Below are 22,026 nucleotides of genomic sequence, written 5' to 3'. Positions count from 1 at the left end.
CAAGTGTGGTGTACTTCTAGTGACCATGTGTCACGGCGGAGTTAGAAGTTAGCCAGCCTTCTCCACGCACTGCATCTTTTTTTTGTCGTTTTTCTTTTGCTTGTTCCCCCACCACCACCACCATCCACTCACACACACATACACACGTCATACACCTCTCACCCTCTGTTCCAGTTGGTCTTCATCTCCCTTATTCATCGCTCTGCCTCTGCGGCGGTTGCTCACGAACAGCCTAGCAGGTGGAGTGGGCAAACCAAAGAACCAGAAAAAAGGAGGGTACAGAGGAGAGCTAGCAAAAAGACCAACTAAACCAGCGTGAGCGGTGAAGTCTCTCCGTTTTTGTGTGTGTGTGTGAGTGCCTGTGTGTGCCCCTGTTTCCTTTTTTTTTCTTATAGCCTCGCGCCAACTGCTTCTCTAACTGTTCGTGACTCTTCCTCTCTTTGGTGCGTTTTTCATTTATTTTCTAGACCGTATAACGACTCCTCTGTTCCCCTCGGAGCTGGCACGATTCAATAATCGACGGAATATTTCTCTCCCTCCATTGTGGCCCATATTTCATCAACCTACTGCACTGTCACCCAGCGGTTTCCCTCCCCTCCCTTCGACGATCAACAGTTGTGTGTGCGTGTGTGTGTGTGTGTGTTTATAGCTCCGTGTGGGGGTCTGTGGGTGCTTCCCTTGTTTTCCCCCGTTTAGCCGTCGGTGGACGTTTCAGCTGCAAATCGCTTCTCGTGTGGGTCTGCGCTGCGCGCACTTCTGCTTTAACGTTTTCCTCCTGGCCTCTTCCCCCCCCCCTCTTCCCCTCACTCCTCCCTTCTTGGGGTCTGGTGTCCCGTGAATTCGTTAGCTCAACGTCTCGTGTGCCTCTTTTATGGGATTCATCCGTGCGTTCTTTTGTTTCTTTTTTACGCTAATCCGTCATCTATCGTGCCTATCTTCCTCGTGGGCGACTGCGTCTGAGTCGGCGTGTACGGGCTTGGTGCCACGAAGCACTCTTCGTCGGCACCGCGACGCTTCGCTCCGGCCACGGCAAGTCGCGCCCCCTCCCCGCCGTAAAGTGTCTGGCACGGATACAAGTGAGCCACAGCGGTCAGAACTGGAAAACGAAGAGAAGTCGGCGGTGGTCCTACTCTCACGCTCCGAAGCAGTAGCAAGCCTACCGCGTTTGTTTGTTTTGTTTTGTTTTCTTTCTTGTAGCATGGAGTGCATCAACCAAGAGAACGCGAGCGCACGCTCGGCAACTAACGTGGCCAGAGGTGTAGATGAACCAACAGTAGCTACAGTCCCGTTCTCACCGCTGCAGGTGGAGCTGCAGAGGTCAGACCCACTCTCGAGATCCCTCTGTGAGCCGGTGCAACGCTCTCAGTCGTCGGCGTCCAACGCCGCTGAAGCCAATGACACCGATGTCCCGCCCCTCCTTGGCGGCGACCCGGCCGCGGCGCGCTCCTCCTCTATCATATCCTCACACGACGCGTCGTTCTACAGCAGCCTCATGGTGAGCCGGGCAGAGAACCTGGATGCGCTGGAGAGCTGCACGAGTCGCACTGGGTGCAACTTAATTTCACCGTCCACAGGTGCGGCAGCAGAGAGATACGCACATGAGCAGTCGCCTTCAGCCGAGCCGCGCCTCTCCACACCCGGGCCCCGACTAGCTCCAAACTCTGCGGATTCGCACGGCGGTAAAGAGGAGGTTGCGCCCAACGCAGAGGCAGAGATCGCCTCAGAGCAACCCGTCTCATCCGGTGCTGCGGTGAGGACAGTGGAGTCAGGCGTGGCAGCAACAGGCCCCCACAGCGTTGGTGCCGAAGACCACAGCAGCGGCTCGCAAGCGCACGCGCACAAATGTCTGGCGTCGCCAGTCGGCAATGTGAAAACGCTTGAGGAGCTCCTGGACTGGCGCTCGCACCTTTCCGCTTGGAAGCAGTCTGTGGGCGCGCACGAGAGCCACAATACAGATGGCAACGACAACACTGTAAAGCACATGTGCAACGATCAGGCAAGCGAAGGGAATATGGTTGGACGTGTGAATCGGAAGGGGGCGCCGGCGTCGGAGGGCTCGCAAGTATCTTCGCGCTCAGAATGTCTGCAGGGCTGCCATGGTGGCTGTCACAGAACTCCAGCAGCCTCATCATCCTCTCCTAGCACGGACGCGATTACGCCAGCCGAGAGTAACGCCGCTGGTGGGGACACCATAGCGGTAACCCACAACCCTCAAAGCCAACACAGCCACCCCTCCAGCGGCGCGGCCAGCCAGACGGAGGTGGTAGATACCTTCTTTACCAAGGAGTCCTCGAGCGCCTCCTCCTCGCATCCTCGCAGTCCGGCGCAGGTGGACGGACACCCCTGGAGCACACAGCTAAATGCCCATCTAGAGCAGCACCTCTCTACGGGCGAAAATCTTGCCACACAAGCGCCGCCCACAGCTCACGTCACCATCATCGACGGCCGGGTCTTGAGGGAAGGAGGAGGAACGGGCAAAAGCGGTAGACCACGCGGTGCCGGCCCGCCAACGTTGTCGTCGTCGCGGTGTCTGGAAGTCACAGGATTGGAGGATCATCATCCACCAAGCAGCACTGGGCACAGTTCGCCTTACAGCCACCCCGCTCTCACGCACGGAGTTGAGCGCCGGCCATGGGTGCGTAGTGCTCTGCCTCCATCAGCACACACGCCCATTCTCCTGCACTCCTCGCCGGTAGGCGGCTTTGACGGCTGCCGAAGCCGCGACAACTGGAACAACCCTCACTCCGGAAGCAATAAGAGCACAATCAGCAGTGCCGGCATTCAGCGCCAGCACTCCCGTGAGGAGTCGCTGTCGCAAGCAACGCCGCGTACGCCGGAGTCCTGGCGCCACAAGGTGAAGGCGATGCCTCCTATGGTGAAGCCGTTGAGGGAGCTGGCAATGGAAGAGGAGTATCCAGTGTTTGCGGTGCCGGTCGATGAGGAAACTAACAAGGCCGTGGTGGCGTTCGTCTCTGGGTTTGTCCTGCTCATCTGCCTGGTGTTTATCTGTGCCATGTGACGGCGCGTTCACGACGACGCAATAATGCATGCATCGCCCCATCCACGTTGTACGCGCGCCAGAGAGAGAGAGCGGCGGAGACGCAGGAGGAGGAAGAAAACCTCGCTATATGCATCAGATCCTCGTCTTCTGAGAAAGGTCCACCTCCGCCACCCTTCCCTTCACTGTGGGTAGTCTTTTTTGTGTGAATCTGCGCTAAACTGGACAGGGTAGGGATGTGTCAGTGAAACGCGCAGCGCCCTCTTTTTTTTCCTCTCCTGTACCACCGTGCCTCACTTGCGTGTTGTATCTCCGTAGCGTATTGTGTGACCTTCTCCGTGGGTCGGTGCCCTTTTCGTCCACGCAAAGTACGCGCTGGTGATGATGCTGCCGCCTCGACGTGTGCGTCCACCTTCACATCCGCGTGATTTCCTTTTGTAGAAATCTGGGTTGTGTGTCTGTACTGCTTGATATTTTGTGTGCGTGTGTGTGTATGTGTGTGAGGTGGTTTAGCCACATTGTTTTGTTTCTTTTTTTTTTCGATCACGTGCGCGCTGTGTATTTCTCCGCAAGCCTTCCACCTTCTCCACCCGGATGTGTTTGTACCCCGCACAATGAGTTGTTCAGTCATGTGGTGACGGAGAGTAGGCAACGTCAAATAGTGCGACAAAACACAATAACGGCAGCGCAGCTCGATTACCGTCTCTGCCGCCTCTTCGCCTCGCTCACAGAGTGTGGTAAGGAAGAGGGGGAGTGAGAGAGAGAAGCACCAGACGTGGCAAGAGAAGAATGGTGTGCGGCGCTTTTTTGCTAACAAGCCTCATCAGCAAGCAAGTGGCAAGGTGATGAGCTGCGCGTGCTCTCGGACGCCTTTCCAATGGCGTGCGTGTCATGCATGCCTAAGTCGATATAAATGTGGCGCCTTTGCGGCTTGTTCGACAAGAATCGATGTGCCGAGTTGCTCGGCAGGCCTTTGACTCTCCGTTTTTCTTTAATTATCATTACTTGCACTCTGCCTATTTCGTCGCTCCTCCTCCCTCTTCTCTGATCACCTACAAAACAACTTCGCTACACACTTACTTGTACAAAAAACATATTCGTGCACGGTAACGGCACGGTCCCATCTCGCTGTATATGCTCACAGCTAGCACACGTCACGCCAGGACACTGTTCTCTAGTAGTCTGCGACGTTGTCTCCTTCATTTGAGTATTTGCACACCCCTCCATCTCCATCTCCTCTACTCTCTTGACAGGATATACGCACCGCAACACACTGGTGTTCGCCTTGTGCCACCATCGTTATCATACATCAGCATCATCGTCATCATCTGCGCTCGCTGTTTTGAACGCTTTCTCCCCATACACACACACGCGCGCACTTCCTCTTTCCGTTCACCTCGCGCCTGTGACTGTTTACTGACACAAGCTGGCTTTTGTTTGTCTGTTCGTCTATTTCCTTTCTCCTCCTACCCCCCGCCTCCTGTTCGCCGTTGTGTGTGTGTGTGTGTGCTTCTCCTCTTCTTGGTGGAAGTCTACCCGCTTGGTCACCCTTCAAATAAAAAAAAACAACGAAAGAGGCAAGACCCGCCCCCGTCCGCCCGCCACCCCCTTCTCCTGCCCTCGTCTTGTCCCCCCCCCTTCTCTCGCTCCTCGAGGTATACGCAACAGTGGAAAGCCTCTCGGACGCCATCTCCTGCAGTCCTCCCCCCATCTTATTACTTCTTCTTCGCACGCTTGTTTTCTGTCTTCGTTTTCTTTCTTACAATTGAACACCCGCTTGGCTCTCTCTGCTCCCTCGACTCCCACCCCACCCCTCTACGCCCCACACGTCCTCCATTGTTTTTGTGCCTCTATGCACACGTGAGCAGACAGCCACTGTCATACGCCGGCCGGTAGTCTGTAGAGGCTTGCTTCCCGCTTCCTCTCGTCCGTTTCGTGTATCCTGGCGCGTTTGTTTGCTTCTGCACGCAGGCTTTGGTGATTCCCCCCTCCCTCCCTCCCTCCCTCTCCCTCCGAAGCAGGCACACCTTTATGTATAACGCGGCTGCTTTCTTCGTTGTAGGGACTGTGAAGGTGTGTCTCTGAACCGCACCCACACGATACGGAACTTAACTAGGTTCTCGCTTCCTTTTTCTTTCTGTGTGTTTTCCGTTTCTTGCAGACGTTCCGAACACCGACAAAGACGCCGACATCTCGCAGCACACGGCTGCCTCCCCCTCCCCCTCAGTGCCCTCTTATCATTTCCGTCTCCTTTTCCTTTTCGTGTGTACTTTCTTTTTTTGTGGTGTCCGCCCGCTCTCTCGCTCCGCCTCCCTTGCCCGGAGCAAATTACTCGCGGAAGTCGCCACTTATCGAAGTGAGCCATCCTTCGCAAGCAGTAGGCAAGATGTCGCATGTGCCCGCCGTGCTGTGGCGTATGGAGTTGTGGCTGAATGCTCTCTTCATTTACGCAGCTTTCACCACAGTCGCGGCGCCGTCCTCGTGCGGGCACAGCCAGGTCGTCCAAGAGCAAGGTCACCTCCCTCTCACATACGCAGCGCTGCGCAACAATGGCAACGGTCTGCGCTATCAGGTCGAAATGGGCCTCGAGCGATGGAATGGCTCGGCCACCGCCGAGCAGCATGCCGTCGAGCCACAGGCCACCGTCACGATCAGCAGCGGCAGAGAGGACTCGGAGTGGGCCCCCATCCGCATTGCTGTCTTCATGCCCGATCTGGAGGACGAATCGAAGTACTGCACAGCCGTTGGCCAGATGCGCCCCGATTCCAGCGGCTCCCTGGTGCCGTGCACCAGCAACGCTGATCTCTTGACGGATGCGAAAAAGGCTGTGCTGATCAACTCTATACTACCCCAGGCAGTCAACATGCACGCGCAGCGACTAAAGGTGCGTCGGCTGGCGGCCAGCACCTCCATCGTCGTGAACTCCATGCCGGGGTCATACTGCGGCTCCTTCACCGTCCCGACAGCGCACCGGACAACGGGCGTGCCGAACGCGGATTTTGTCGTCTACGTGGCAGCGGGTCCGACATCTACTCCGAAGAGCTTCATTGCGTGGGCTGTTACTTGCCAGTATTACCCCAACACGGCCACGATCACGAGCCGCCCAGCTGTGGGGGCGATGTACTTTAACCCGCGCTACCTCCCGACATCGGTAGGGGAGACGCAAGAGCATATTGACCGTTATGGAGGCAACCCGTCTGGTAGCACGAATCGTCTTCGCCGCGTTGCCGCTCATGAACTGCTGCACGCGCTCGGCTTCACCTCAAGCGTCTTCAAGGCACGCGGCATGTTTGCCACCGTCCCGTCTCTGCGTGGAAAAAGGAACGTACCGGTGCTGAACTCATCGTCTGTGCGCGCGGCTGCCAAGGCCAAGTACGGCATCTCTGACGCAGAGGTGTTTTATGGCGCCGAGCTGGAAGATCAAGGCGCGCCGGGCACGTCACTTTCGCACTGGAAGCGCCGCGCCGCGAAGGATGAACTGATGGCTCCTGTGCTCAGTCTGGCGCGCTACAGCTCCTTGTCGCTCGCTGCCCTGGAGGATATGGGCTTCTACAAAGTCGACTTCAGTAAGGCGGAGCCTGTTGCCCTCGGCGCCACCGCAGGGGGTAAGCTCTTCACAGAGCCGTGCTTGACGGAAGGCACCTCCAACACCCCTACGGTGTTCTGCGACAGCCTCAGCCCCTCGGTGCGCAGCTGCACGGCGGACCGGTTGAGCATTGGTCGGTGCGCCCTCACTACCTACTCCTCGTCTCTGCCAAGCTATGCGCAGTACTTCCCTAATCAGCCGACCCTCGGTGGCTCTCTGTCGCATAGCGACTACTGCCCCGTGATACAGCCCCTCTCCAACACCGGGTGCAGTGGCGGCTCGCTAGGCGCGATGCCGGGCAGCATCACTGGTGACAACGCGCGCTGCTTCGACGCAGACAATTTGCTGGTGAAGTTCACATTCACTCAGCCTGGTGCCATCTGTGCCAAGGTACACTGCAAGAGCGCGTCTCGCACCTATGAGGTACTCGTGATCGGCGCGAACAGTTGGCTCTCGTGTGGCGCCGGTGGCACTGGGGTGACGGTGCAGCCAGCAGTGAGTAGCCCCAACGTGTTCGTGGAGGGCGGCCTTATTGCCTGTCCGCCCTACGACGATGTGTGCTACGCGAACCCGGTCGCCTTCGCGGAAGTGGAAGCGGCCCCCACCACCTCCACAACAGCGTCGCCAAGCGCGGCTACAGCTGCTACGCACGGAATGGTCGTTAGCGGCCTTGTTGCTGTCGCTGTGTTGCTCGGTTCGGGCATCTGCTAAGTAGAAGGCGGTGTGGCGGAGACGGGCACTGTACAGCTATACGCGTCTACTGCCCATCCTCTTCTTCCACCACTTCCTACTGCTCCCGTGGGTGTGCCTTCCACGACTGCCTCGCTTATGTGTACGGTGTATGTATGATGTATACATGTCCTTGACAGGTGTACGGAAGGCGAAGCACCGGCACGAGCTTCCCATCACCATTGTCGTCTCGCGCACCTTTCCTTTCTCCCGTCACATGTGACGTGTGCGGGGCAGAGCAGAACAGAAGTAGCGCATGTCAAGCGGAGGGAGGGGGAGACCCCGAGCGAGAGAACGAAGGAGTGCATGGCAGCGCAATCCTTCACAACATAAATAAACTTTTTTCTCCCCCACTCCCCCTACCCCCCCCGCGCGCACTCTTCCTTCCTTTCGCCACGCTTACGCACGCGCAGGATCGGCTGTCTCGGTGCGACAAGCATTGCGGCCGTCTTGCGTCAGTAGTGCACTCGGTGCCACCTGCCGCCAACAACAACGGCAGCAGCAGCAGCGGTATCAGCACACGCATACGCGACGAGGTGCAACAGACAAAACCACTACTTTACTATGGTTTGTCTATTGTTTTATTCCGGGAAGCCCCCTCACATGCGTATCACCGAGCCCTGCAACACATTTGTTCCTGTTAGCCTCAGCTATGTACATATTGTTCAGCAGCAGCAGCAGCTCTTCCCCTCCCCCTCCTCACTGTTTAGCTTCTATTCTTTCTGCGTTGATTGTGCCCTTTTCTTCCCTCCTCCTCCTAATCCTTCGCTTTCGTTTTTTTTTGTATGTGTGTGTGTTCTGCGCCCGTTTTGCAGCCCCTCTCCCTTATCGGCACTTAGGCGTGCAAAGGCGATTGCTGGCCGGCTCAATAAAGAAGGCGTCACCCCCTGCCCCTGCAAGCCGACGCGCCACCCCGTCACTCACTCCCTCTATAAGCATCTCTTCGCCATCGCTGTGCTAACAACGTCTCTCCCGTGCTCATCAGGCTCAAGTCAACGCGACACATATATGTGTATATGTGTGTGTGTGTGCGTGTACTACTCCGCTGATGAGAGGGAAGCCGTCGTTTGGCACAGTACCCGGCTTCCGTCACCTGATATTCTTTTCTGAATGTCGTCCCTAAGTCACGAACTCCTCTAGCAGCACCGTATACCGAAGCCCGCCTTCCGTCGAACATCATCTTGACGTGAGGCTTTCGTTTCCTCACGCTGGCCTCAGCCACACGTTGCGCGCACACACACACACACCGTTGTGTTTGGCTGCAAGAGCCTACCCCCGCGCACCGGCGAATAAACTCACCAGCCTGCTGCATTCGTTCATCTGTCACTGATTGCATGTGCCCCACATGTACCATCCTTTCCAAGTGCAGGGGAGACCCTGGTTAATCCACGTCGATGTGGTGCCGGAATACAAGACAACGGTGCACCTCTGCGGCAGCCTCTCTAGGGATGTGGTCCACAGCACTCACAACTCGCTTCCACTTCCTCCACCCCACCGCGAACCCCCACATTCTACGTCCGCTCTCCCACACCCAGCGTGCAGCGCGTCAACGGCAGCATCTCGTTATCGGCCCTCTCCCCTCATTACCACCGCCTCGCTTTGAGGCCAGAGCACCATCGCCGCCTCGCACACCACCGTCGGGATCGCAGAGGCAGCTTTCATCCTCTACCTCTCCGCAGCCCCGATTCTCGTAACGTCATCCCCTGGGCAACTACCTGCCAAGTACTTTGGCAACGGCCGCCCCTCCGTCGGCATCCTCAACGCGTCGCCCAAGGGCATCGCCGCCTACCCGCAGACCGTGCACGTCATCAAATACGAGGTGCGGCACGCGCGCAGCCTCAGCGCCAACACCTCGGCGCACAGCACGATCCTCAAAAACCTTCAAGGCAATGGCTACGCTCCAGCCAGCCAACACCGCCAAGGTGGCCGAAAAAGCAAAGGTGCAGTTCGGCTGCAGCACGCAGGCCTCTATCAACGCCAACTACAGCTCTGGCACCCCGGCATCCTGCTCAGCAAAACCTACGGCATCGCGTCACTCCGCTTCCGTACGCCGGCCGGCGTCACGCAGGGCTACTAGTCGAGGCGCATCGCGACGTCAGCAGCGGCGCTAGGGTCGCAGACTCGACTCTTTCCACCATTTGCGAGTTCGTCGCCTCCGGCTGAGGTCTCCTGGGTGTGTTATTGCTGACTTAAGCCGCCGGCACTCAGTCTTTTGCTTTCACACCTCTGTACGGAAGCCTTGGCCTGATTTTCGCTCTCTTTTCGTTCTCTCTTCCATGCCCCTCATGACGGGGAACACCTCAGCGTGGCATAAAGGGGAATGGGCATGTTGAATAAAGGTATCTCTTCCGTTTGCATTTGTGCTCCTCGCCTTCCTCTGTACCCCCCCCTTCCCTGCCCACCTACTCTCGCCCCCTCTTCTTTCATTTCGTCCCTTTCTGTGGCTTCTTGTTCCAACGCGTATTTGTCGCCATACGCGCTCTGGAGGGCAGAGGCGGCAGCCCCGTTACCCCGCATAGCGCAGCCATGGGCAGCCTGCGGACGCAGCGAATGCTAAGCGGCGTTGTGCCCCCTGCTCCCTGCCAGAAAGCGAGGCTGCCCTTTAGCCGCTCAACGCGATACAGCTTTTTGCTTGGGGGAGGGGGGGGTCATTTCTTCCCAACGTTCCCCCCCCCCCAGCTTTGCCCGCCGCACCCCGCCGCCCCAAAGGAGGGCCCCATTCGCCAGCACCGCAAGCACGACGGGATTGGCGGCGCGCCCCTTTTCCCCCGCCCCGCCCCGGCGCGGCGCCCCCCCCCTCGGCCGTTTTGCCCCCGGTGGCCGTTGTTCTCCTGCGCCTGCGGCCTCCGCGGGCGGTGCGGAAGGGGGCACCGGCGTTCCCCGTGCCCCACGGGCCAGGGGCAAGCCGCCCACGCCCCGCGGCGGCAAGGGGTGGGGGGGTGCCAACCCCCCATCAACTGGCGGCAGCCCCAAAACCGACGCGGGCCGCCGCCCCCGGCCGGGGAGGCCACACCCAAGCCCTGACGGCGGCGCAGGCACCAAAGCGCCCCGCCCAGCGCCAGCCGCATCCCGCCCTTTATTTTCATCACGGCAACGTTTCACTACGTCATTAATTCGAGGTCATGGCTTGGCAAGCTGACCGGCCTCGACGCAACTTGATCAACCGAATCGAATCTCGACCCCATTCGCTACGCGGAGGCCTACCCCAAGAGCAAGGGTATCGGCTGTGTTCTGGTGTACGGCCACAGGAAAGACAAGGCACGCATCTGAGTCACCCTGCAAAGGGCCAACGGTGAGATGCAGGGCGGCATTGTGCCCCCCTGGGCACACAGAAGTGGGGCGCAAACTTGTTCACCATGAAGGATGACAAGGTATGCGGGCATAACGGCATCAGTATGAAGGGCTTCGTCGCGGGTGCTGTTTTGCTCACCTCAGTGTTTCTGAAAATGAAGCGTATGGAGTCCGTCCGCTACGCCTTCTCCTTCGACGAGGAAGTCGACTGCATTGTTGTCCCATATCTTACCTCGCACCTCAAGGAGCACGGCTTCATGACAGACGGCTGCATCACAAAAGAGGTGCGACTCGCATGTCTGTGTGCACTGCGAACACGGGTTTTGCTTCAGGGAAGGTTGAGGTAGAGGGTAAGGTGATTCACTCCTCCTTGGTGGCAAGGAAGAGCTGCAACGTCATCGAGTACACGGCTTCGATCATTCCCAAGATCCGTTAGGCGGTGCTTGGGCTCCGCGAACGGGTCGGGGTGCACGCTAGCCCGCGCCGCTGCCGCGCCGGTCGACTCCTCACACTTGTACCCCCATGCCTACCTGTATGATTGAGTGTGGCAGCGCCGCAAGCACGGTCCCGGCAGTGCGCAACTTCGTTCTCCGCGTTTGTTTCACCGACCCCATCGTGCCCATGAAGACACTTTGATCACCGAAATCGGCAACACTGTACTCTCGAAGATGCGGCAGAAGTGTCTAGACGCCACGGCAGAGCTTTTGAAAACGGTGTTTATCGAATCCCTCAATGCCACCAAGGAGGCCGCACTCACGACGGGTGTGCGATGCCTCTGCAAGGTTGAGATTGTATGGAAGAAGAGCGACAGCATTGAGTCGGGCCTCTTCCAGGAGTGCCTCGAGATTCCCTTAGTGATTGTGACGCCAGGGTCGATCCAAGTGGGGCACACAGCAAGCGAGCATGTGCATGTGGCCGTGATGGAGCATTGCTGGATCTTAAGCAGGCAACGACTCCGCGTAGGAGGGTAGTTAATTGTCTCTCTTTGTTCTTTTCAGCATTGAAAGCGCTTCGTACTTGTGCCGCCAAGCTTGTGGGACATCCAGATGACGTGCTCTGCGGGTCTTCACAGCATTCGATGTTTGTGTTCTCTCACCTCGACCTTCATTCTTCATTGATCTAGGGAAGGAGGCGCAGCGCGTCTGATATCGACCTTCCCTTCTACTTTTGTTCTTACTCCTGCTCTTGAGGAACTGCGCGCAACCACGTTGTACGCTTTCTCTCTCTCTTGGTTTTCCTCGCTTGCTCTTTCTCAGTGACTCTCGCTCTTCCCTGATAACCTGTCTGCCATACGATCACGATCCTTGCGCCACTCTAACAACGGCGCTGCTTACGCATGTATTGACAAAGATAGCACGCAAATCCACACACACGCACAGGATAGGCTGCAAGCCACGTGCATGCAGCCGCAGTCCGTAGTAGACAGCTGGTTTGTCGTGAAAGAGGATCCCCGTCTGCTTGGCATGCCGACGATGTGAATGTGATGCACATTAGGGGGCACAGGAGCAGCTCGCCCGTCTCTCCCCTCTTCCATGCTACCGTGCACCCTTCAGTCCTTTCCTCCGTTCCTCCTGTTTTCATACGGTGTTGCCCTTGACACTCCGCCTAGTTCATGTCGGTCGTCTGATCAGCCACATCGATACACTTGGCGGGACTAGCCTGTCATGTGCGCGCATTTGCGACACTGTTGTCTTTACTCTGTACACGGCGTCTGTGCAGTGGAGCCTCTGTGCGCACCCGCCCCTCACACACAAAAAGTGACGGAGCGTGTCGTGGCTTCATTTTTGGTCTGGTGTGTGTCTAACTTCTCTCGCCCTGACGTTGTTTTCCTTTTGTCGACGGGTACACCATCATTCTTCTCCCTGTTTATCTTCTCAAAATCTTCTCGTGCCTGCTTCGTTCTTTCCCTCAGTCTCGCGACCGCCTTTCTCTAGCGGCGGTTCAGTCGGCGTTATGTGTGTGTGTGACTCGGTTCTCTTATGCGTCTGCTTCTCTCCGTCCTCTTTTTCTTTCCTCTCTCTCTCCCTCTCTGTCGGTATCTAGTGTGCTCTCCTGTGCTTCCCTCTCCCCAAACAAGGGTTGCTTACATCCCTGTTGCACTCCGTAACGCAGCTGCTTGAACGGCTGCTCGCTCTTCAAAGGGAGCGCAAGTAAGAGAGAAAGAAGGCAAGATCTGCGGTTTCATGAATGCCCAAGTTATATGCCCCTCCACCCAGCCACATTTATGTTGAGCGCAGCAAGTTGCGATGCCGTCTTCCCACGCTTGTTTACGCCAGAGCGCGCCGCTACTAACGCAACCGCTGGCGGGTGCATGGCTCATCACAGGCGAACTCTTCCAGAACCACCCACCTTACGCTCCTCGTCGAATAGCACGCGTGAGCTTTTGCAGCCGCGGCAAGCGCCATCGCAGGTGCACACACCAGCACATCCGCCCGCCCCCACGCCTGTAGCAGAGCCGTCATCGTTGCGGCACATTGGCAGCATGCAGCCAAGAGAGTCGAACCGCTCCGCCTCAACAGCGATGTCCTTGGTGTTCTCGGGCAGCCGGGCTAGCGGCGAAAATGGGCCCCAGCGCCAGCAGCGCTGCTTGATGTCTGGCCGATTGCCTGCAGCTGTGCAGCTCGGTGAGCCCGAGGCCCATGTGCTGGCGCGCTCTCCGCAGCGTCGGCCCAGTTTGCCGAGCGCTGAAGTAGTCGTCGCGGCTTCTGGTGACGCTGTGAATGAAGAGGACAGTGTCGCTCTTGGGCCAGAACGCAGCCTGCACTCGAGTGAGCTTCAAGAGGCAAGAGAGAACCGTCGATTCATGAACTTACATCGCCGTGCTCGGCGCCAGCGCGGTCGTCAAGGGAGCTCCAGTACCAACTGTCTTCCCACAACGTCGCGGCACACCGAGTCAGGCACACCCTCCAACGCTCAAGAGGGACCCCAGCATCACCGTCGCGAGCATCTTCACCACACCCCCTTCACTTTGCTGCCGCGCTATTCTGGCCTGACACCGCAAAGTTTCACCACAACAAATGGTGCTGAAGTGCGGTGCGGAGGTCACAGAGGTCGCATCCTGGACAGCTCGTCTCTCGTATTACCGCAAGCCCACCGAGAGCGGGCAGGAAGTGTGCCGTCCAGGTCGGTGCGCTCCGGCCAAAGCCCCAGGATAGTGCATGCTGGTGCTCCTTCAAGCACCACAATACCCAATACAGCACAATCGGTGGTGGGGGGCGCTCGTGCGGTGGCGCTCAGTGAAGCAGCGGGCTCCATTGCCCAATCAGGCGACGTCGAAGGCCCCCGAGCAGACATCATCATTTTGGTCTCTTCTCAGGGAATCCAGCTCACCACGTCCAAAGACGCCCTCCGCCGTGAAGCTCGCCGCTCGGCATCGCTCATGTCCGTGCGTAATGCGCGTTGCGCAATCCTGCACTCCGATCAAGTTCTGGAAGCGGGGGAGGCGGCGGCTTCAAGCACATCACGAGTTGCCACTACAGCATCGCACACATCAACTCATGACAGCGTCTCTACACGGCGAGAGAGGCGTGCAGATGCGCTCCATTGCGAGGAAGAGGGCCCGTTGGAAGTCACTCAGAGTTCATGCTGTGCAGCCGAAGCTCCGTGGCGGCTGCCCGTGCTGACGACGATGAGCGAAGGAAATGCAACGCAGCCCACACGTCGCCACTACCCCCCGTCTCTCTCGTCTACCAGTGGCGCTCCACAGTTGCAAGGGCCTCCAAAGGGCGGTGCGGATGGATTGGTGGTTGATAGTAAGAACAATAACATCACCGCTAGCGCACACTCACGTCAACGCAGTGCATCGCCGGTACAGTCATTGCCCTTCAAGACATGTGAGCATACCGATACAGCGAGTGCATTGAGCAAAGCCCCATCTGCTCTATCAAGGGACAATGCACCTGCACGTGGAGAAGGCGATGACGGTGCCATGAGCCGTCCAGAAAATCGCAGGAGTCCGAGCAGTATGCGGCACAAGAGGTCTCTGAGTGGCTGGCCGCAATCCCCTCGTGACGATGCTGTTTCAGCGACTCCGTCCCGTGTGCCGTCGCAGTCGCAGATGGTCTCGAATCACCAGATGCTGCTGTCCTTTTTCTCCGGTGAGTTACTGGAGGATACACCGCAGTCAACGTTCGGGGACTGCCCCGCCACTGGCGAACCGACGCCGCCCCGCAGTAGGTCACCGGTGTCCGCGCTGTGGCGCCGAGTCAACAGTTCCAGGGCTCTGCACCCTGCTTCCAGCGCGCGCCGCCTGCTGAAATCGTCCCCGCAGAGGCACAGCAACGACTTCAATGTCTTGGAGCGTGGGGACGGCAGCGTCTCGGCCGGCTTCTCTCAGGCGTCCGGGTACAACTTTTCGCCCTTGGGTACTTATCTGCCGCCGCCGTCGACGGATTCGCAGCAGCGGCCGCAACCTCCCCGTCCTGCAAGCATCGGTCCCGAGTACGCCGTTTTCCGACCTTTGGTGCGCTTTATCTCCAACGATATGGCCAGCCATCACACAACGCTGGAGGAGGACCAAAGTTTTGGCGCAGGTGAGAGTGTTGAGCTCAACGACGGCAGGCAGAGTGGGCATCAAAAAGCTGCAGACGCATCCAGTCCAGCCTCACCCCACACCAGTTCCATCGCAGAGTCGGCTATCACGCTGGCAGCGTGCAGAAATGCCGCTACCGATGCTGAGAGAACACCGCAGCCCCAGCCGGAAGTCCGCCTTCGCCTCCCTGTCGCCAAGGAAGGGGTGGCGCTGTTGAACCATATACACAATGTGCCGCCGCAGGGGGAGTTGTACCGGCTGCTCCGAGTGTACCGCCGCGAGCGGCTGCATCCGTTTCCTCAAGCTCTGCGTGGTCCTCCACTTGCTGTGAGGCTAGCGGATGGCGCCGAGGCCAGTGAGACCATTGACGAAGACGAGTGTGCGAGTGACTGGGAGGACTACATTAACGGCGCCACGAGCGGGGCCGGCCGCGGCCGCCGCAGTGACAGCACTTGGGGCACAGCAAACGCTGCAACGCACCGTTCTTATGCGCGTCGACGTGGCGGCCGCGGCGGTCTTTATCGCTATCGCACCCCTTTCGCAGCCACTGCCGCTGTCGATGTGCCGACAGTAGAAGTTAATGCAAGCCATCCCCACGAACTGTACAGTCGCCTTGTGAGTGACCCTGTCGACTGTGCTGTGGAGGTCGTTCACCCTGGCGCGGCGACCGCATCTGCAGCGTCTTTTATGCGATCCTTGAGTGCTCCTTGCAGCGCGCGACAAGCTGGAGGCCGCGGTGGTGTCCATGTGGATCGGTCCTCGGGCGCCGCCGTGCTTGGTGTCTCTCGAGGTAGTCGCCTCAGCGGTGGCGGTCGCTCAGCCTGTGAGGTGAGTTCGAGTCGAAGCAGCAGCCAGGGCAACCCTACTCACGGGGACGGCGCCATGCCTGTGCCTTCGCGTAGTGGCGCTGAGGTGGTGGCGAACGGCTTCTACAGCGCCGAGGCTCGCGCGAGCAAAGCGCAACAGGACGAGCTGCAGCGCCGAAGAGCCGTCGCCGAGTACGGAGAAGCGTCGTACTACAGCCTGGAAGCCCCCACGGACGGCGCCGCACAGATGAATGGCTTGTAAAGCCCCTCTAGCGTTCACGTGCTAGGCGTCGCGAAGGCGGCAAGTCTCAGCGACATCCTGCACGAGGAAGAGCAACATATGCAGGGGCTCATGCAGCTCCCACAGCTGAACCGTGCGCAGTGCGCGGCGGGGGCCAGCGAGCCCGTGCGGCGCCGTATCTCTGCGTTGACGATGGTCTCACCTCAGTCGGCACCAGCACCGCTACAAGGCTGGATGCAGCATAGGTGTTGTTAGCTGCGGAAGCGCCAGCGGGTAAAGCTGCCTTGAGACTGTGAGGTGGATGATCTTGTGACCGGCGCAGCAAGTGTGGCTCCCGGAACTCCTGGTGCGACGGACCTCTGTCGACGATGCACCCTGGGAGCAGGGCCTGCGCGGCGGCAAGCCACGAAGCCCCGTAGCACCTGTGGCAAATCAAAAGCGCCGGCTGCGCGATCACCGGTCAACTCCACGGGCTGTTCCGAGAGGCCAGGAGCCGGAGCAGACGGCGAACACCAGAGACAGCGGTCGTGTTCACCATATCCCTCTAACAGCGAGACCAACTCTCCTGCAAGCACAACGGCTTCGGTTACACCGACCACGAGAACCAGTGGTGCATCAAGCTCAGGGCAGCATCCCAGAAGCTCAAACGAGCCAGCCGCTTTATCTGCTGGCGGCCTGGCGCACGCGCACGATTCATGGGGCAGCCAAAACGTCTTCGTTGCCGATGACTTTACCCCAATGTCGCGTGCGCCTATCTGAGAGAGTCACACACACACACACACACACATATACAGCGAGAAAAAGAGAGGAGAGGATGATGCCGCCAACACCAGATATGCTGTTCATATGAGCCTGGGGCTCTTGTTGATGGGCTCAGCGACTGCATCTTTTTTTTTTTTTCATTCTCCCCTGGTGGTTGCCAGCGTTTTTGTCCTTTGTTGAAGTACGACTCTCAGCCTTTCAACGCTAATGCTAGTCTGCCACACCCGTTTGCCATGCTCAGGCTTTGAAAGGCAGCCGGTGTATTTCTCTTTCTCGTCATTCTGCTCTTCTGCTTGCCTCGGCTGCTTGGCTGCGTTGGCGTGTGTTGTTCGATGCAAGCACACACACACGTGTGCCCCCTACATCTTTTTTTCCCCTGCTCGTCCGCATGCACTGCGCTTTTCGATGCTGTCGCGCTGTCTCTTCGACTCCTGTGTCCTTTGCTTGTCTGTTTCCGTCCCCTCTGTTGTCCCTCCCAGCGCTTCCCTTGTTGTCCGTGTCTGTGGTTCGCGTGCGGGCATGTGTACACGGTGGTGCCACGTAGTTCTCGCTTTCCTTCCATCCCTTGCTCCCTTTTGTCCCGTAAGATTCTTACTTCGCCTCCATGGAGGAGCAAAACGCAGCGAAGGAAAGAGGTGATGTTACCTCTTCCGCGTACTTCATTGTGTGTGTGCCGATCGGCACTCATCTCGGCTCTCTACTCCTTGATATTTTGTGTTTGTGTGTGTGTGTGTGTGTATGTGTATGTGCATCGCTGCACATGTATCCGTGCGTGGATACGTGTCTGCGTGCGTTACTCTCGAGGGAACACCGCTTTCGCCCCTCTCAATCGGAACTGCTCACGAATACACCGCGAAGAGTTGCAAAACAAAAAAAAAACGATATATGGCTCGAACGCACGTGCGTTGGCCTCATCCGGCGGATGTGGTGAAACGAGGTCGGCCATACACAACAGCAAAAGAAGCAGTGAAACTGTCGTCGCAGCAGACGAGTCGTGCGCCTGAAATCCGCATTCTTCTAGCGCGTTCCTCTTTTTTGTCTTCTGGTCCTGTATGCGCTTAGCGCAAGCCCTTCCTCGTTGCTGTTGCTTATTCTCTCTCCCCCCCCTGCCCCACCCACCCCCGCGGCTACAGCACTCATCATCATCCCTCGTCTGTCTCCGCTGGCGAATGGACTTCATCGTAGGTCAAAGGAATTGCATGTCATCGCCAGCAAGGAGCAGCAGCGTAGGGTCTTTGTCTTGCTCCCTCCCCCCTCCCTCTCTCCTCCCCCTCCCCTGAGAGCTCTACACAGACGACACCCGCATGCGATGCTGCCACCGTGGGCCGGCGGAGGAAGATGTCCGCTGGCGCATTCAAGGCGTGGGAGAGGGGCCGCTTTTCCCCGTCCGTGTAGGCTTTGTTCATAGTCGTCTTTTGCGAAGGTCGTGATGTGCTTGATGCGGGTGCGAGTAGTCGTGAGGGTTTCCACATCCGCGCGTGGCGTGGCCCTCCCCCTCCCCCTTCGCAGACACTACCTTTTTTTGTTTTGTTTTGTTTCTGGGCTGGCTTTCGCGCGATGCGCTGCTTACTCGGATAGAGAGCAGCAAGCTGTCACCCGAAAGTTTTGTGCTCCGGCGTGTTTCTTCCCCGCTCTGCCTCATCCTCCTCCCTCTCAACTTGTCTTTTCGATCATATTTGTTTTGTGTGTGTGCGTGTGTATTACAATACCAAGACATGCCTGTGTCTGTGTTAGCATCGTGTGCCTGCACGTGTCCCTTGCGCATTTTTTTCATTAGTATTATAACCGATATGTGCTTGTATGTGTTTCCCCTTCCTACGAATACGACAGCTGCTACTTCTGCAGCCTTCCCCCACCACAGCCCCCTTCCCTCCTCTTCCCTCTTTTCTCTTGTGATTCGCGTCTATCCCTGCCCGCGAAGACAGGTGTCACTGTTGTTGCCTTCCTTTGCTGTTTGTCTTCGGCCAACACCACCACCACCCCTCCATCGTGCCGATGGCTTTCCTTTCTCTGCTCCCTTCGCCTCCGTGTGCATGTGTCTGTTCAACTTGAGAGTGGTTGTGTGCCTAGCGTGGCTGCGCACTTCTCAGGCACATTCACCTCTGCGAGTCGACGCCTACGGGCGGAGGGAGTGAGGCAGAGGAAAGGAGATGGCGTGGGAGGGAGGTGAGTGTCTTGCCCCTCCGCCTCTCTACCGTCACCTTTTCCCTCCGCCACCCCCTCCCCCTCTGTCTCTGAGTCTTTCCTCATCCGTTGAAGCAAGTGTGCCCCTTTTTTTTTTTGCCGCACCGGCGACGATGGCGATTCCATCCCGGTGTGTCTCCCTTTTTTGTTGTTTTTTGCCGTCGGTGTTAATGCTCCTTCTCGACACGACAGATGCACGTGCGACGGCTCTGCGCAGCCCCTCTGAGCAGCGAGCAGAACGAACACCAACAAACGAAACAGCTGCATAGAACGCATGCTTGGGGAGGAGGGAAGGGGGAGGGGATTCTCTCACTCTCTGTCTCCCCCCTCCTCACCCATCTCTCTGCTGTGCTCATCATGTTGCCTCTGCGGCCTTTTCGTTTAGGCCTGTGACCTGTCTTCGTACCATGTCATGGAACCAAGCAAACATCAACAGTGAGGAGCAGAAAGAACGCTTGCGCGTCTTTCCATGCGTTGCAGCAGTCGCAGCCCTTGGTGCGTCCTCCGTCTTCTGCTTTATGTGCATATGTGTTGTTTTGTGTGACAGCACTGTGCGGTATGCGCCTAGCCATGGGCGGAGTACCTCTGCATCCTCATCGCTCGTGCCCCCGCCCCTCCCCGTCTCTCTCTCTCTCTCTTCCCTGATATGCACGCACATAAGCACATGTGCATACAATGTGGGGCGGATGGTGCTGCGATAAAGTCGCGGGCTTCGCTGTCATGTCCCCCCCCCTCCCCTCCTCCTCCTCCCCCCCTCCTCCTTTCGTTGCTCTTCCCCACGGGCAAGGCGATGCCCGGGGACTCGCCAAGAGCTCTGCATCCACCGGCGCCCTCTACAGCCTCTGGTCAAGCGTCGCGGTTGGCCTGTGTAGCCTTCTGCTGCTTTGTGTGGTAGGCATGTGTGTAAGGCGTTGCTGCCGTCGTGGGCGTCGCAAAGGGCGCGCGTTGACGACGACGACGGCAACGCTGCAGCGATGGAAGCGCTTTCCTCGAGTAGAACTCTGGCGCCGTCCCACCAAAAAGAAGGAAATGGAGACAAGCACGCCTCCAAATCGGTTGCAGGTAACGCAGCTACCTCTCCCCCTAGCTTCACAGCGGGGGGGATGTTCACCTGCATGGATGGCGTCGCAGCAAAGCAGTGCTCTACAGCGTCCTCTCCATCTGTCTGGGATCACTGTAAAAGCCGTGTGACCGACGTGACTCATGAGTGCGCCCCGCTTCTCAACGGGAGGCGCACGTATGGTACAGCCACAAGATCTTGAAATGCCGATAGTCATCGAGGCTAGCCTGCCGCGCCGCCACCCTCGATGCGCTACAAGTCCTTTGAGTCCGAAAAAGGGACGGCAGATGGACTGGAGGAGTAACACGCTGCTATTGCAGACGACACGAGTCATTGGGGGGGGGGGGGTCAACGCTATCCCACCTCCGAGTTCTGTCAGCAACACCTCGCTCTCCCTTTCGTTCTCCCCTCAAACGAGCACCTCGTCAGGTCACAGTCCTGTGCGTACATTGCTCGGTACTACTAACACGTCCAATACAGCTGCTATAGCTGCAAAACTTCAGGTTCTACAAGAGCCAGCCTCACCCAACGCGCGTGGGCCCTGTAAAGGAGCAGTGAAGTCTGATTGGCGTCAACATGTGGCAACGATGCTGCAGTCACAGTGCGCCCCCTACAGCCTCTCCTCCACGCGCCGGCGATGGCGAGGAGGCTGCCACAATAGCGAACTACCTACACGCACACCTCCACACCATTCCTGCAGCGATGCCAACAAGAGCTGAGTAGTACGCTCGACTCCACGAAGCGTGCCAAGTGGGAGAGGGTTCGCGTGGCACAGGAAATCGGTGGCATGGAGCTGTACAAGAGGACTCTTGATGGCTTGATGGCCTTCACGCTGACACAGCTCGAGGGCGCTGCGGTGGAAGTGAAGGAGGTGAAGGAGAAGCGGTCAAAGGAGTTCGCAGCAGCATGGAAGAGACTCGAAGAGATGCAGGCAAATCTGCACCGTAGAGCCGCCTCGTGGGACGCCTCGTGTGGTCGTTGCTTGTCCGCGTATAAATAGAGGCCTTTTCGTTCCCCCTCTCGCACGAACAAGTCTGTAGTGGTATTGTCGCCCAACGTTGTTTTGCTCTGTGCGCCGTAGGGCGGTGTTACGAGGCAACGTCAACATCGCCCCCTCCCTCGTCTTCCTTTGCGAGCTGTCAGAGCTTTCCTGTGAGTGCGCCTGCGTGCAATCACATGCGCATAGCCACCACCTCCGCCCCCTTCTCCCTCCTCCTCTCTCGCTTTCGCCATCTCTCACGTAGATACTACCTCGTCTTGCTTTGCAGCATGTGTTCTTCTGCTTTCTTTATGACTCCCTGCCGTTGCTGTCTGCTCTTTCCTTCAGCGTGCCCGCTTCTTTGCCATACATGAGCTCAGCTCCACTCTACACCCCCTCCACGCCGGTCACAGGCCCCCATCGCGTGGTGCGAAGCAGCCCTGCACACACGCGTTACAGCCGTGCACCGACTCAGTCACCTGAGCGTGGCCGCTGCCTCACACTCTGCCCGCCCGCCTCACAGCCGCGCCCACTAGTGCCGGTGGCCACCTGGCGCATCCTTCCCTCGGGGTGGCCTCAGGCTCCCCACACCAGTTGGCGGTGTGAGGGACGTGGGCGGAATGCGCTCGAGCCACGCTGGCACCTTGCACATCATGTGGATGGCGCAAGCGTGTTCGCCGCCGCAGGTTACTCCAGCACCACGCCATCCAGGACCTGACCGCCGACATCAGCAGCGGTACATCGCTTGGAGCTCGCTATGCCGCAGGCACTAGGCCATGTCAGCACCAGAAGTAGCTCGGCATTGGCAAGGTTAGGTGTGGAGGAGGGGGGTTTAGTGGCTTCTTCACAGAGAGCGGAA

General features: G+C 58.2%; 4 protein-coding genes across 4 annotated transcripts; all 4 read left to right on the top strand.

Moving 5' to 3' along the window:
- Nucleotides 1-871: 871 nt before the first annotated feature.
- LDBPK_312050 (hypothetical protein, unknown function) lies at nucleotides 872-3,019 on the top strand (the record flags this gene model as incomplete). The annotated part of the gene is made up of 1 exon (XM_003863246.1): nucleotides 872-3,019. One exon carries the CDS (start codon nucleotides 872-874, stop codon nucleotides 3,017-3,019), a length of 2,148 nt encoding a protein of 715 aa, XP_003863294.1.
- Nucleotides 3,020-5,384: 2,365 nt separating this feature from the next.
- LDBPK_312040 (GP63-like protein, leishmanolysin-like protein) lies at nucleotides 5,385-7,295 on the top strand (the record flags this gene model as incomplete). The annotated part of the gene is made up of 1 exon (XM_003863245.1): nucleotides 5,385-7,295. One exon carries the CDS (start codon nucleotides 5,385-5,387, stop codon nucleotides 7,293-7,295), a length of 1,911 nt encoding a protein of 636 aa, XP_003863293.1.
- A 5,555-nt stretch (nucleotides 7,296-12,850) lies between these two features.
- On the top strand, nucleotides 12,851-13,054 carry LDBPK_312030 (hypothetical protein, unknown function; the record flags this gene model as incomplete). The annotated part of the gene is made up of 1 exon (XM_003863244.1): nucleotides 12,851-13,054. One exon carries the CDS (start codon nucleotides 12,851-12,853, stop codon nucleotides 13,052-13,054), a length of 204 nt encoding a protein of 67 aa, XP_003863292.1.
- Nucleotides 13,055-20,975: 7,921 nt separating this feature from the next.
- Nucleotides 20,976-21,188, top strand: LDBPK_312020 (hypothetical protein, unknown function; the record flags this gene model as incomplete). Its single annotated transcript, XM_003863243.1, has 1 exon — nucleotides 20,976-21,188. The coding sequence occupies one exon, from the start codon at nucleotides 20,976-20,978 to the stop codon at nucleotides 21,186-21,188; it is 213 nt and encodes a 70-aa protein (XP_003863291.1).
- Nucleotides 21,189-22,026: the final 838 nt, after the last annotated feature.

The sequence above is a fragment of the Leishmania donovani genome, chromosome 31, assembly GCF_000227135.1.
Source record: "Leishmania donovani BPK282A1 complete genome, chromosome 31".
NCBI lineage: Eukaryota > Euglenozoa > Kinetoplastea > Trypanosomatida > Trypanosomatidae > Leishmania > Leishmania donovani.
The sequence above is the reverse complement of the archived record's forward strand: the minus strand, read 5'-3'. Positions and strand labels throughout refer to the sequence as shown.